At 37.9% G+C, this 15793-nt stretch overlaps 1 protein-coding gene across 5 annotated transcripts in view; it reads right to left on the bottom strand.

The window, feature by feature from the left end:
• LOC138761777 (nmrA-like family domain-containing protein 1) overlaps positions 1–15793 on the bottom strand; it is a 238039-nt gene that overhangs the window by 7662 nt on the left and 214584 nt on the right. For 4 of the 5 annotated variants that reach the window (XM_069934491.1, XM_069934493.1, XM_069934490.1 and 1 more), the window contains exon 5: positions 14980–15020. The exons of the other annotated variant lie outside the window; for it this stretch is intronic. In XM_069934491.1, the coding sequence (XP_069790592.1) occupies positions 14980–15020 (41 nt within the window). The remainder of the gene's footprint in view (positions 1–14979; positions 15021–15793) is intronic. 5 annotated transcript variants of the gene reach the window in all.

Consider the following 15793-nt stretch of genomic DNA (forward strand, 5'->3'; position numbering starts at 1 on the left):
AAACACTTAAGACACTTTTGAATACTGGATGAGTACTGGAAAGCGGTAGATGCATGTAGTGACACCGAATGCTACATTTCAACGCCATTTGTTTCGGAGACCGAGACAAGAAGATGGCCAGACAATTGCTCAGTACGTGATGAGACTACGCCAGCTAGCTGTTGGATGCAATTACATGCCAGCTGATTTGGACAACCAATTACTGGATCAAGTCGTACAGCACTGCAGATCAGATAAACTCAGAAGACGTCTACTGGAAAGAGGGAGTGAGTTGGAACTCACCAATGCTTTAACCATTGCTGCTGCATTAGAGGCTGTTGAAGGGCAATTTCATACCATGACCCTGAAAGACAACTCAAGCCAGCAAATTAAGAGGCTCTCACATCGCCATAACCAGCCAAGATATACGTCGACACAGGACGTGGAGTGTTATAGATGTGGAAACCAAGGTCACTTTGGAAAAGACCCATATTGCCTGGCCAAAGGCAAAGTTTTCAGAAAGTGTGGAGGTAAGGACCACTTTGCAAAGAAGTGCAAAAGCAAGTCCAATGCAGACCAGAAGAGGAAGAGTACAACTTCCAAAGGCAAAGCCTGGGGGAAAGGAAAGTATCCTGGAAAGAAAGATACCATTCGCCAGATAGACGGTGACGATGATGATACCCAGGAGGAACAGAGTTGTTACCAATTTACGTTGAATGAAGTACATCATGAGAAGGTCCCAGTGATCATTGGTGGAGTGACAGTGCAGATCATTGTAGACTCAGGCAGTGACTAATGTGATTGATCGACATTTATGGGAGAAGTTGAAAAGGAAAAGATCATCTGTACCTCAAAGAAGTGTTCCAAGAAACTGTATCCATACACAGCAACCAAGCCATTGCAGACCATTGGATGTTTTACTGCAACTGTTGAAGCTGGAGATAAGTACACCGAAGCAGAGTTTATGGTCATAGAAGAGAGGGGAGAACCATTGCTGAGTAGAAGCACAGCGCAAGACCTGGCAATACTTCATATTGGAGCTTGTGTCAATTCAATTCAGTCATACGAGGATATGAAGCAAGAATTCGCCGCAGTCTTCCAAGGAGTAGGAAAGCTGAAAGGTCGACAATTGAAGCTAGCGGTAGATGAAACGGTCAAACCCAAGGCACAACCAATGCGCCGAACTCCGTTTGGACTTCGTGGGAAACTCGAAGCCAAAATTAAAGAATTGATCGAACAAGACATTATAGAATCGGTGAAACATTCGACACAATGGGTCAGTCCCGTAGTGATTGTGCCCAAACCAAAGGGTGACATAAGACTACGTGTTGACATGAGAATGGCCAATGAAGCTATAATTAGAGAACGACACCCTATACCAACAGTGGAGGAAATACTTCAAGAACTAACTACCAGCAAGGTATTCTCAAAAATTGATCTGAAATGGGGCTATCATCAATTAGAGCTGGATCCAGGTTCCCGAGATGTAACAACATTTGTGACTCACTGTGGATTGTATCGTTACAAGAGACTATCATTTGGAATTAATGCAGCTTCGGAGATCTACCAGTATGAAATCCATCGAGTGATTCAAGGCATTCCTGGAATTGCCAACATTTCTGACGACATCATAGTCCATGCACCAACGAAGGAAGAGCATGACAAACGGTTGAGGCGTGTACTATCTAGACTACAGGAGGCAGGCCTTACCGTGAATGGAAACAAGTGTCAGTTCGGTGTGTCAGAAATGGACTTCATGGGACACAGACTTACACGGGAAGGACTAAACCCTGCAGAGGCCAAGGTGAAAGCTATTGCAGAGGCACGTGCACCTCAGAATGCAACAGAGGTGAGGAGTTTCCTGGGATTGGTCAATTTTTGTGCAAAGTTCATTCCTAATTTCGCTACAGTGGCAGAACCACTAAGGAAACTAACCAGGAAAGGTGTACCATTTCATTTTGGATCTGAGCAGAAGAAAGCGTTCACAGTGCTGAAGCAAAGCCTGACAGATGCAAAAACTCTTGGATATTACGATCCGGCGGCATCAACCAAAGTCATAGCGGATGCCAGCCCGGTTGGTTTAGGAGCCGTGTTGGTCCAGATGCATGATGGAGGACCAAGAATCATTGCCTATGCCAGCAGGTCATTATCAGATGTGGAAAGAAGATACTCTCAGACAGAGAAAGAAGCACTCGGACTTGTATGGGCCTGTGAGAGGTTCCATGGATATCTATACGGCATTGAATTTGAACTCATCACAGATCATAAGCCATTAGAGGTGATCTATGCACCTAGATCCAAACCATGTGCCAGAATAGAGAGATGGGTACTCAGACTACAACCCTACAAATATAAAGTAATCCACATTGCAGGGAAAACAAACATTGCAGATCCACTGTCCAGATTGGTGAAGGTTGGTGGTCCACAATCCAAGTCAGAATTGGGAACAGAAACAGAGAGCTTTGTACACTTCGTAGCTATTCAGTTGACACCGAAAGCTGTGACTATGAAGGAAGTCGAGAGAGAATCCGAACGTGATCCAGAACTCATGGAAGAGAGAATGCATACAGAGTGGACAATGGGACAAGTGTACTCACAAGGCTTACATTCCCATTAGAGACGAACTTTGTTGCATCGGACAGTGTGTATTAAGAGGTTGCAGATTGGTGATACCGCAAAGATTGAGACCGAAGATCGTCTCCTTAGCGCATGAAGGACACCTAGGTATTGTTGGTACCAAGCAAAACCTCAGGACCAAGGTATGGTGGCCAGGTTGTGATAAAGACGCAGAGAAATTTGTTAAAACTTGTCACGGATGTCAAATCACAAGTAGGAGTAATCCGCCAGAACCGATCCGGAGTACGCAACTCTCGACAGGACCATGGATCGACGTAGCTGTTGATTTTCTTGGACCTTTACTGACGGGTGAATCAATTATGGTAGTGATAGATTACTACAGCAGATACTATGAGTACGTGGTGTTGAAGTCCACAACCATTGAAAAAACAATAGCAGAGATATTCGCAAGATATGGATTACCTGTTACATTATACTCTGACAATGGTCCACAATTCATTTCAGAGACACTTGCGGAATACACGAGGACCACAGGTATCCACCATCATAAAGTAACTCCGAAATGGCCGCAAGCCAACGGGGAAGTAGAGAGACAAAATCAGTCCATTGAAAAACGATTGAGGATTGCACATGCAGAAGGACAAAATTGGCGAGAAGCATTGCTATCTTATGTGGCTGTCTATCGAGCAACGCCTCATGCAACCACTGGAAAAAGTCCTGCAGAAGCATTTTTTGGGAGAAAAATCCGCACAAAAATGCCAGAAATAAAGAAAATCTGAGACGACCAGGAGATGAGGGACCACGATGCTGAAAAGAAAGGTACAGCAAAGCTGTACACAGATTCGAAACGTGGAGCCAAGTACTCAGACATCATGCCAGGAGATAATGTTCTAGTGAGGCATGAAACTGGTGGTAAGCTAGACACACCTTATTACCATCAACCCTATACTGTCGTATCCAGAAGTGGCAGTATGGTGACAGTCAAGTCTCCGACTGGAGTCCTGTATAAGAGAAATGTATCAGGTGTAAAAAGGTACTAGTCCAGAGATACATCGAGCGAAGAGGTTGAAAGGCCAATACGAGATGCTGAAACTGAGAGACCTGATGATGTTCCAGAGGCAGTTACCAGCACTCCTGATGAAGTGACTAGAGCGCCAGAAACACCCGAAGCCGTGGCGAGCAGTATTTCCGACGCTGAGAGTGAACAACCGAGAAGCGACGACAATATCACAGGCAGGCCGAAACGAAACCGGAAAGCGCCCAAACGATACGAAGACTTTGTGCCATAGTTTTAATAAGAAATTTGGGACAGTATTTTAATCTTATATCATAAAGTGCATGTATGAGTGCTGTAGGAAGTAAATTTTATGTAGTTGAGTTATAGTATTACCATTAGTTACGATGTTTGTAAGTTTCCGAGGGATATTGGTAAGTGAAGGTAAAGTTTATTTCTGATTAAAGGAGGGATGTCATGATAATGAATATGTATGAGATGTACCAGAAGTCACGTGGTAGGAGAGAGAGATAAGAGCACAAGCAGGAGAACAAAGGAAAACGGGAGAATAAAGACACTGAGAAGTTTACCTGATAAAACTTGTGTTTGATGTTTTATTAATTTCACATTTCGGGCCACAAATGTGACAGCTAGGTTTTGGGGTCCTCTGGGCTCATAACAACATAAAAACCTTTAAACTAACAACAAAATCAAATTAAAAGCCTCTGTTTATCATTCTCTGGGCAGCTGATTTCACCCATTGATCAGAATGGATTCTGTACCTGCTTTAGACTAACCTGAGGCAGGTTCAGTGGGCAAGACTTTTCATCTTGAGAGATAGAAAATCTTCTGAGGTTTGCACTTCCCAGTTGGTTCATAGAGAATTCACTTGAACCACACAGAATGTGTGTGATTGGGTGCTTGCTGAGTGTGAGGCAGTGGTGCACTCAGGAATTGCCTGGTATTGTTAGTTTCACCAACAGGTCCATGACACGATCTCATTAACTCCTAGTCCAGCAAAACAAACTTTAAAATATTTTCCTGTGATTAATTGACATTCGTGCTCCATTCCTCAAACACCTTTCAGTCTAAAACAGGAGTGTGCTACTTCAATTCTGACCTTTGTTGGTGTTCCATGATTTCCTTTTTCCCCACCATTGGCAATCATGTTGTTAATTATCTGGATGTTAAGGATATAAACTCCCACCTAAACCTATACATCAGCAAAGGATTTAATTAAAACTTACTTGACCAAATTTTTGATCATCTAATCTAATATCTTCTTAGTGGCTCAGTTTCAAGTGCCATCTAAATTGGCTCCAGTGAGACAATTTATCACCTTAAAATGGTGATGAAAATATATGTGGTTGGTTTTGAGGTTTTGAAAACAAATGGTAGGTGTTTAGGGATTGGTTACAAGGATGTGAGGATGAGACCAAGAATAAGGAAGGAGCATAAATCAAAACAATGATGAGCAATATATTTTCATGAAATGCTCTAATAATGAGTATATGCAACATGGTAGCTTTCATAACCAGCATTATATTTATTAAAAGGAATCAGTTACTTTGCGTAAAAGTGCCCATGATTCCTGACCTATGCTATTCCAGACAATGGCACACGGTGAAATGACACTGAAATAGCTCTGTTTTTAGACTTTGGTTTGATTTCCTTTTTTTTGGTTACATTTTTTGGGGCGGCATGTTTTGGTGTAGCGGTTAGTGCAACGCCTTTACAGTGCTAGTGATTGGGACGAAGGTTTGAATCCTGCGCGGTCTGTAAGGAGCTTGTATGTTCTCCCATGTCTGCATGGATTTTCCCCAGGGGCTCCAGTTTCCTCCCATCATTCAAAATGTACCAAGGGGTGTAGGTTAATGGGGTGGCATGGACCCGTCTGCCAAAATGCCCTGTTACCGTGCTGTATAAAATAAATAAATAGAATTAAATATAAATTTCCACTTTGCATTTCGATAAGAGATCCCAAAAGGCCAAAGATGACATAATTGAATGAATTTTTATTACATCTTATACCTCCCATCAATGTGTGACTTTATTTAAGTGACTATTATTATAAATTGTGTGCTAACATGTCTTGCATTTATTTTGCAGTTCTTGCCTAAAATGTTTAATTTTTTTTTGTTTGTTTGCCAATCACTGAGTATGCGTAGCTAATTCACAATAGCAATGAATAAAGGAAAGCTGAAAAATGCGATGATTAAAAAATGAATGTTGATGCATCAGTATAATATTCCACGATTAACCAGCTCATGATTTAATTCCTATCTTATTTATTTTAAACAAGCACATGTTGTTTGAAAGGATTAACGTGATTGAACAATCTGATAGGGCTGAATTAAATCCAACCCACGTATCTGGCTAAATGGGAATGTTGGCCCAACTGATCTGCACTGATTTAATCCCTCCTCCACTGGTGGTTGTGCTTAAGCTGTCAAATCTTTCAGTTCTCGAATTTCCTTCTGAAAGTTGTCCATCTGTCTGCCACTCTTTCCTTTCTTGAGGTGCTCTTTGACCAAGCTTTTAATCAAAGATCCAGAGAACATTACAGACAGAAAACATGCCCTTCATTATTCTGCCTAGTCCCACTGACCTGCACCCAATCCATGATCATTGATTCCATTTTCAGGCTATTATGTATTTACCAAAACCCACATGCTCACACTCATCAGTGCCCTTTCATTTACTGTGTATATCCTATCTGTTTGTCTTTCCAAAATGCAACACCTCTTTAAATTCCATCTCCCACTGTGCAGCTCTCTTTTCCAGCTGGTCCTGATCCCTCTCTAAATATTGAAAGCCTTCCTCACTGTCAACTACATCTCCAATCTTTGTGTAATTTGCAAAATCTTTGATCCAATTTACCACATTATCATCTAGATCATTGATGTAGATGACAAACAACAATTGACCCAGCACTGATCCTTGAGGCACACCACTAGTCACAGACCTCCAGTCAGAGAGGCAATCATCCTCCACCACTCTCTGGCTTCTCCCATAAAGCCAATGTCAAATCCAGTTTACTACCTCACCATTAATACCAAGCGACGGAACCTTCCTGACTAACCACCCACATGGGACCTTGTCAAAGAGCTTATGAAGTCAATGTAGACAACATCCACAGCTTTTTGTTCATCAACGTTCCTGGTAACCTCCTCGAAAAACTATATAAGATTGATTAAACATGACCTACCACACAAAAACCCATGTTGACTATACCCTAATCAATCCCTGACATTCCAGATAGTTGTATATCCGATCATTCAGAAGACCTTCCAATAGCATACCTACTACTGATGTCAGGCTCACAAGCCAATAATCTCCTGGGTTATTTTTGGAGCCTTTTTTAAACAGTAACATAAGTTACCCTCCATTCTTCTGGCACCTCACCTGTGGCTAAGGATATTTTAAATACCTGCCAGGACTCCTGAAATTTCTATACAAGCCTCCCTCAAAGTCCAAGGGAATATCTTGTCAAGCCATGGGGTTGACAAGCCACCCTTATTTGCTTAAAGACAGCAAGCATCTCCTCCTCTTTAATCTGTATAGTGTCCATGATATTATTGCTTGTTTGTCTCACTTCCCTAGACTCTGTGCCAGTTTCCTGAATAAATACAAATGCAAAAAAAACCATTTAAGATCTCCCCCATCTTTTCTGGCTCCATACATAGCTGACCACTCTGATCTTCAAGAGGATTAATTTTGTCCCGACAATCCTTTTGCTCTTAATAAACCTCTAGAAGCCCTTAGGATTTTCCTTCACATTGATGAAGGAAAGGCTATGGATGTTGACTACATGGACTTTAGTAAGGCCTTTGACAAGGTCCCACATGGGAGGTTAGACAGGAAGGTTCAGATGCTAGATATTCATGGTGAAGTAGTGAAATGGATTTGACAATGGCTGGACAGGAGAAGCCAGAGAGTAGTGGTGGATAATTGCTTATCAGACTGGAGGCCTGTGACGAGTGGTATGCCTCAGGGATTGGTGCTACGACCAATGTTCAATGTGAGTTTATTGTCATTTACATAAGACAACGTACAATGTACAGATGCAACAAAATTCTTGCTTATTGCAGCCAAATATGTATGTAACAAACACCAACTACAATATTAAAAATGCAAATTATGACAAATGCAAGACAGAAAAAGAGATAATAAATATCAAAGGATAACTAAATAAATATTCACTTGCAGTTAGTGCAAGAAGTAAAGTGATATTTTGGTAGTGCAGACAGATCATGGGTACATTTATGGTAATTTAGAGTTAGAGTAGCACAGGGAGGTTCAAGAGCCTGATAAATGTTTATAAAAACTGTTCTTGAACCGCAGCAAGTAGAAATTGTGACCATAGTGATGGGGTCCCTTATCATATTGGTAGCCACCCCCCCCCACCCTTGAAGCAGCACCTCACATACTATAGATGCTTTTAATGAATGGGAGGTCAGTGTCTATGATGGAAAGCTAGATTTACCACTTCCTGCAGCCTTCTGCATTCCATGGCACTTCGGATCATGATGCAACCCGTCAGTATACTTTCCACAGTACATCTGTAGAAGTTCTATAGAAGTTCTATACAACAAGGACAAGTGGATGGTCCTTCAATCTCCTCTTCCTAAAATCAACAATAAGCTCTTTGGTCTTGTTATATTAAAAACAAGATTGTTGTTTGAGCATCACACAGCCAGTTTCTCAATCTCTATCCTGTACAGCAACTTATCATTCCCTGTTACTCAGCCAACAATGGTGGTGTCATCAGCAAATTTATCAATTGAGTTCGAGCTGAACTTAGCTACGCAATCGTGAGTATAGAGGGAATAGAGCAGGGTACTCAGCATGTAACCTTCAGGGGCTCCTTTGTTGACATTCAGCGATGAGGAAGTGGTGTTGCCGATCTGCACTGACTGGGGTCTGCCTACGAGGAAGTCAAGAATCAAGTTGCAGAGAGACAGTTTTACTTCCCTAAATTTGATTGTTAGCTTTGCTGGTATGATGGTGTTGAATGACGAGCTGTAGTCAATTAACAACAGCCTGACGAGGGTGTTCTTGTGGTCCAGGTTATATAACACAGAGTGGAGGGCCAGTGAGATGGCATTCACTCTGATAATAGGTGACCTGGACACACATCAGTTCACCTATTATTCATTGTGATAATAAGTGAACTGATGTTGGTCCAGGTCCTGCCCAAGATTCGAGTTTGTTCTAAATTCCTGGGAGTCACGATCTCGGAGGACCATTTAAATGTCAACATGAAGAAAGCACGTTGGCGAGGAGTCACGTGATGGAGTAGTGTCCGGTAGGGGAACTCCAGCCCTCTCCAGAAAAGTAAAAAAAAATAGTGAAAAAGCAAAGGCACAAACATAAAAACCAAAACAAAGTGAAAGTAAAAGTGTGAAGAAAATGGCAGCGAAGAAAGAAAAACCAAAAACAAACGGGAAGAAAAGAAGAAGGAAAGACGTCGGAAGAAGAAGGTGAAGGCCTTACCTGTAGGAGGAGGCCCACCGTGGAGAGAGAAGACCGCTCCCTGAGGTCAGTCGAAGCCCCGAACTCGGGACTACAAAAATGGCTCACAGAGCCAAACAAAAGTGCGCAACCGCGCATGCGCGAATCCTCGCGTATGCGCGATGTGCAAGACAAAAATAAAACTGACGGGAGGGGGGACCAGCTGAGGAGTAGATCTCCACAGCTGAAACAGACAACTACAACACAACAGCAAGAGGAAAACATAGAAAATAACGAGAGCAAGAAAGAAGAGCGTAAAAATAAGAAATCAAAGAAACAACAGATGACCAACCCAGAGGAAGAAGACCAACACCAAGACACTTTTAATAAAAATAAGAAGACCAAAAATACCCAACAAAATAAAACAAACAACCCAACAAGAAAACCAGAAGAGACAGAGGTAAAGGACACAGATCCTGGAGTGGACTAAGAAGAAGAGGAGGGAGAACACAGAGAAATGGAAGATGAAGGGAAGGGCAAGTACATGGATATATCTTTTTTAAAAGAATATATAGAAACTGTAAAAGAATGGCAGTCACAAGAATTCAGTGAAATAAAAAGAAGAATAAAAAGTACAGAAGAAAAAGTGAATAGATTAGAGATGATCATGACAGATATAGGAAAAAGAGTAGACAAGGTGGAAGAACGAGAAACAGCCATAGAAATGGAAGTAGATGACTTAAAAAAGAAATTAGAAGAATCTGATAAAAAAGTTAAAGAGACACAAGAGCTGTTAGCTCAGAAGATAGATATAATGGAAAATTATAATAGAAGAAATAATATAAAGATAGTGGGCCTTAAGGAAGATGAAGAAGGCAAAAATATGAAAGAATTTATAAAAGAATGGATCCACAGGATACTAGGAAGACCAGAATTACAGGAAGAAATGGAAATAGAAAGGGCACACAGAACATTAGCCCCTAAACCACAATCACAACAAAAACTAAGATCCATTCTAGTAAAATTCCTAACATATACAACAAGAGAAAATATATTGGAGAAGGCAATGAAGAAAATAAGAGAAGACAAAAAACCACTGGAATACAAGGGTCAAAAAAATGTTTCTATCCAGATATAAGTTTTGAACTCCTGAAGAAGAGGAAGGAGTTTAATGCAGCAAAAACAACCCTATGGAAAAAAGTTATAAATTTATGTTAAAATACCCAGCAGTACTTAAAATATTTATTCCGGGGCAGCAAAACAGACTATTCTCGGATCCGGAAGAAGCACAAAAATTTGCAGAACAACTACAAAACAGACAGAGAGATGAAGAGATGTAACAAGAACAAAAATGACAACAAACTATATGTATGTGTGTATGTAGGTATATATATATATATAGATATATATATATATCTATATATATATCTATATATATATATCGATATATATATATCGATATATATATAGATATATATATATATCTATATATCTATATATATATCTATATATATCTATATATATCTATATCTATCTATATCTATATATATATATCTATATATATATCTATATATATATATCTATATATATATCTATATATATATATCTATATATCTATCTATATATCTATCTATATATCTATCTATATATCTATCTATATATCTATCTATATATCTATCTATATATCTATCTATATATATATCTACATATATATCTATATATATATCTATATATATATCTATATATATATCTATATATATATCTATATATATATCTATATATATATCTATATATGTATCTATATATGTATATGTGTGTATGTATATATATAAAAAATAGAGTATAGGTAAGAACTAAGAAGGGAAAGAAAGGGAAGAAAGGAAGTAAGGAGGGAATTAAGAGAGTGACCATTGTTATATATGAAGATTAAAATCTTTTCTGGGGGGGCTGGGTGAGGAAGAATTACAGTCACAGCGAAATCAGTTGACGTTCGCGAGTGAATTCGCAAATCCAAATGGAGAGGGGAGATGTGGTTACCCGACAAGGGACAAAGGGCAACTCAGAAAGGGGATGGACTATTGGGGTTAAAGGAATTTTAGATATGAGAATAGTGGAAATATTTTATGTTTTAGAAATGTTGTCTTATAATGTGTTCAAAAAAAGAAAGCAGAAATGGATAAGAAGGGAAGGTGATGATGAGGAAACGAAAAGGAAAGATAAACAAAGTATGAAATGGCTATGTTGAACTATATGACTTTAAATATTAATGGAATACATAACCAAATCAAAAGGAAGAAACTGTTAAATTTAATGAAAAAAGAAAAAAATGATATAGCATTCGTACAAGAAACACATCTAACTGAAGTGGAACACAAGAAATTAAAGAGAGATTGGATAGGACATGTAACAGCAGCATCATATAATTCAAAAGCCAGAGGAGTAGCTATATTAATCAATAAAAATGTACCAATCAAAATAGAAGAGGAAATAATAGATCCAGCAGGGTGATATGTAATGATAAAATATCAGATATATTTAGAATTTTGGAATTTTCTCAATGTATATTCACCTAATGAAGAAGATCAAAAATTTATGCAAGATATCTTTTTGAAGATAGCAGACTCGCAAGGAAACATACTAATAGGAGGGGATATTAACCTTAATTTGGACTCAAACATGGATAAAACTGGAAAAAAAAACTAACAGAAAGAACAAAGTAACCAAATTTATAATTAAATCGATGCAAGAAATGCAACTTTTGGATATATGGAGGAAACAACACCCAAAGGAAAAGGAATATTCATATTATTCGGGTAGACATAAAACATACTCAAGGATAGACCTATTCCTGTTATCAGCCCACATTCAAGGGAGAGTTAGGAAAACGGAATATAAAGCTAGACTATTATCGGACCACTCACCTCTGTTATTGGCAATAGAGCTAGAGGACATCCCACCAAGAATGTATAGATGGAGATTAAACTCCATGCTATCTAAAAGGCAGGATTTTAGAGAATTCATTGAAAGACAAATTAAAATGTACTTTGAAACAAATACGGAATCAGTGAAAGATAAGTTTATACTATGGGACGCAATGAAAGCATTCATCAGAGGGCAAATAATAACTTATGTAACTAAGATGAAGAAGGACTACAATCAGGAAACAGAACAGTTGGAAAGGGAAATAACAAATATAGAAAAAGAATTAGCAATAAAGGAAGATACAACTAAAAGAAGAGAATTGGCAGTTAAAAAAATAAAATATGAAACATACAAACATATAAGGTGGAAAAGAATGAAGACAAAACAGAAATATTATAAGCTAGGAGAAAAAAACGCACAAAATTCTAGTGTGGCAGCTTAAGACAGAACAAACTAAAAGAATGGTATTGGCATTAAGGAAAAAGGACAAGCAAATTACATATAATCCAATGGAGATCAATGAAAACTTCAGGGAATTCTACGAGCAACTATATCAAACTGAAAACGAAGGGAAAGAAGACAAAATAGATGAATTTCTAACTAAAATTGAACTACCGAAATTACAAACAGAGGAGCAAAATAAATTAATAAAACCATTTGAAATAGAAGAATTACAGGAGATATTAAAAAAACTACCGAACAATAAAACACCAGGAGAGGATGGATACCCAATAGAATTCTATAAAACATTTAAAGATTTATTAATTCCTCCCCTTCTGGAAGTAATCAACCAGATTGATAAAACTCAAAGCATACCAGATTCATGCAAAATAGCAATAATTACAGTAATACCAAAGATAGGAAAAGATCCACTTGCACCAGTGTCATATAGACCAATAGCTTTACTTAACACAGATTATAAGATAATAGCTAAATTATCAGCAAACAGATTAGCCGACTATGTACCAAAAATAGTAAATCTAGACCAAATTGGATTCATTAAAAAAAGACGAACAACAGACAATATCTGTAAATTTATTAACTTAATTCATGCAGTAGAAGGAAATAAAACTCCAACAGTAGCGGTTGCTTAAGACGCAGAGAAGGCCTTTGACAGAGTAGAATAGAATTATTTATTCAAAGTACTACAAAAATTCAGCTTACCAGAGAAATATATTAATTGGATTAAAGCATTATATAAGGGGCCATTGGCGAAAGTGACAGTAAATGGGTATATATCAAAACAATTTAACTTAAGCAGATCAACAAGGCAGGGAAGTCCACTATCTCCCTCACTGTTTGCGTTAGCTATAGAACCACTAGCAGAACTGATAAGAACAGAAAATAAAATAAAAGGGATAAAAATAAAAGAGAAGGAATATAAAATCAGTCTATTTGCAGATGACGTTATAATATACTTAACAGAACCAGAAATATCAATAAAAGAATTACATAGGAAATTGAAGGAATATGGAGAAGTGTCGGGGTACAAGATCAACGCAAATAAAAGTGAAGCAATGCCAATGAATAATGCGGATTTCTCAAAGTTTAAGAAAGAATCGCCATTTAGATGGCAAACGCAAGCAATGCGATACCTAGGTATACAACTAAATAAAAACCTTGGCCATCTATATAAACTCAATTACCATCCATTAATGAAAAAATTACAAGACGACTTAGAGCATTGGAAAGACTTACCACTAACACTGATAGGAAGGATAAACTGTATTAAAATGAACATTTTCCCAAGGATACAATACCTATTTCATTCATTACCAATACGCCTAACAGAGAAATTCTTCAAGAAGTTAAAGAAAATAATAAGGAAATTTTTATGGAAAGGGGGGAAAACCGAGGATAGCACTAAATAAATTAACAGAATGGTACAAACAAGGAGGCTTACAACTACCAAACTTTAAAAATTATTATAGAGCCGCACAGATACCTATCAAATTTTTATCAAACAAAGGAAAAACCAGATTGGACCAGATTAGAGCTAGATAAAATAGGGGAGAAGATACCTGAACATATACTATATAAATGGGATGAAAAATTGGTACAACATTGGAATTCATCGGTATTGCATCATCTGCTCAACATTTGGAAGAAGATTCTACATGAACAAGGAATAAAACAAATTACCAACTACCAAAACTAACATTGACGCAAAATCAGCTAATAGATTACAATAGATAACTTTTCCTTTAGAGAATGGGAGAGAAAAGGGATCAAAAGAATAGAAAATTGTTTTTCGGGAAATAAATTATTATCCTTTGAACAAATGAAGGATAAATATAATATAACTCACGATACAATGTTTGCATACTACCAACTGAAAACCTACTTGAAGGACAAATTGGGAAACAGTCTGAAGTTACCAGAGGAAGCAATTTTGAATATGTGATTACAGACACAATGATAATCAAAAAATTTGTAACAAACATGTACATCAAACTGCAAGAAAAGGAGAACCAGGAAACAAATGGTAAACCTAAACAAAAATGGGAACAAGATCTAAACATAAAGATAAAGAATGAAACATGGGAGAAGCTATGCTCCGGAACTATGAGAAATACAATAAACACGAGGTTACACATGATACAATATAACTGGATACACAGGCTATACATCACACCTCAAAAGTTAAATAAATGGGACCCAACAGTATCAGACAGATGTTTTCGCTGTAAAAAGGAAATGGGAACAACAATTCATGTAATTTGGACATGTGAGAAAGTGGAAAAATTTTGGGAAGATCTAAACCAGATATTAAATAAATTCACAAAAAGCAATATACCAAAAAACCCAGAGATCTTCCTCCTAAGTAATATAAGAAACAAAGAATTTGGACTCGATTTGGATGGAGCATAAAAAAGATTGTTATGATAGCCCTAGCTGTAGCAAAAAAATGTATTATGTCAACCTGGAAATTAGAAGACAACTTGAGAATACAAAAATGGTACATAGAAATGAATAAATGTATTCCATTAGAAAAAATAACATATAATTTAAGAAATAACATTAAAAGATTCGAACAAATATGGGAGCCTTACATGAAACCCAATAGAGAAATCCTACCATGGACCTCCACCACCTAAAATGACAGAAGGAGAAGACAAAATCATAAGTTCAAATTTTGACTCAGTAAAATTTCTTGTTTATTTTTATTTAGTGACAACATTGTTTAACGGGTTTATTGTATCTTATAGATTAAACTTTAAATAAATGGGAAAGGGAGTGAGGGAGGGAGGGAAGGGAGGGGGGGAAGGGGGTGAAAACGACACTGTATATATTTAAGTAGAAAAATGTCTGTATGTATCTTGGTCAATATGGTTTATAGTGTGAAAAATAAAAAAAAATTAAAAAAAAGAAAGCACGTTGGCACCTCTACTTCTTCAGGAGTTTGTGGAAGTTTGGTATGACATTGAAAACTCTGGCAAACTTCTGCACATGTGTTGTGGAATGTGTGCTGACCAGCTGCATCACAGCCTGGTTTGGGGGCACCAAGACTTCTGAGCAGAAAGCCCTGCAAAAGCCCAGTACATCAATGGAAAAAACTCTGCCCACCATTGAGCAAATCTGCATGCTGTCGGAGAGCAGCCGCAATCATTAAAGTTCCACACCACCCAGGACATGCTCTGTTCACTGTTGCCATCAGGAAATAGGTATAGGGGTCACAACCAGGTTCAGGAACAGTTGCTATCCTCTACCATCAGTTTCCTAAACAACAAACTCAGTCAGAGACTCATTTAAGAACACTTACTTTGCACATTATCTATATTTGAATATTTATTTTCTGGATTGCAGTCAATTTGTTTGCATTTCTTTCTTTGTTTACATTTCTCTCTTTTGTATACATTTTCTTGA

This window comes from Narcine bancroftii, chromosome 4, assembly GCF_036971445.1.
Source record: "Narcine bancroftii isolate sNarBan1 chromosome 4, sNarBan1.hap1, whole genome shotgun sequence".
NCBI lineage: Eukaryota > Metazoa > Chordata > Chondrichthyes > Torpediniformes > Narcinidae > Narcine > Narcine bancroftii.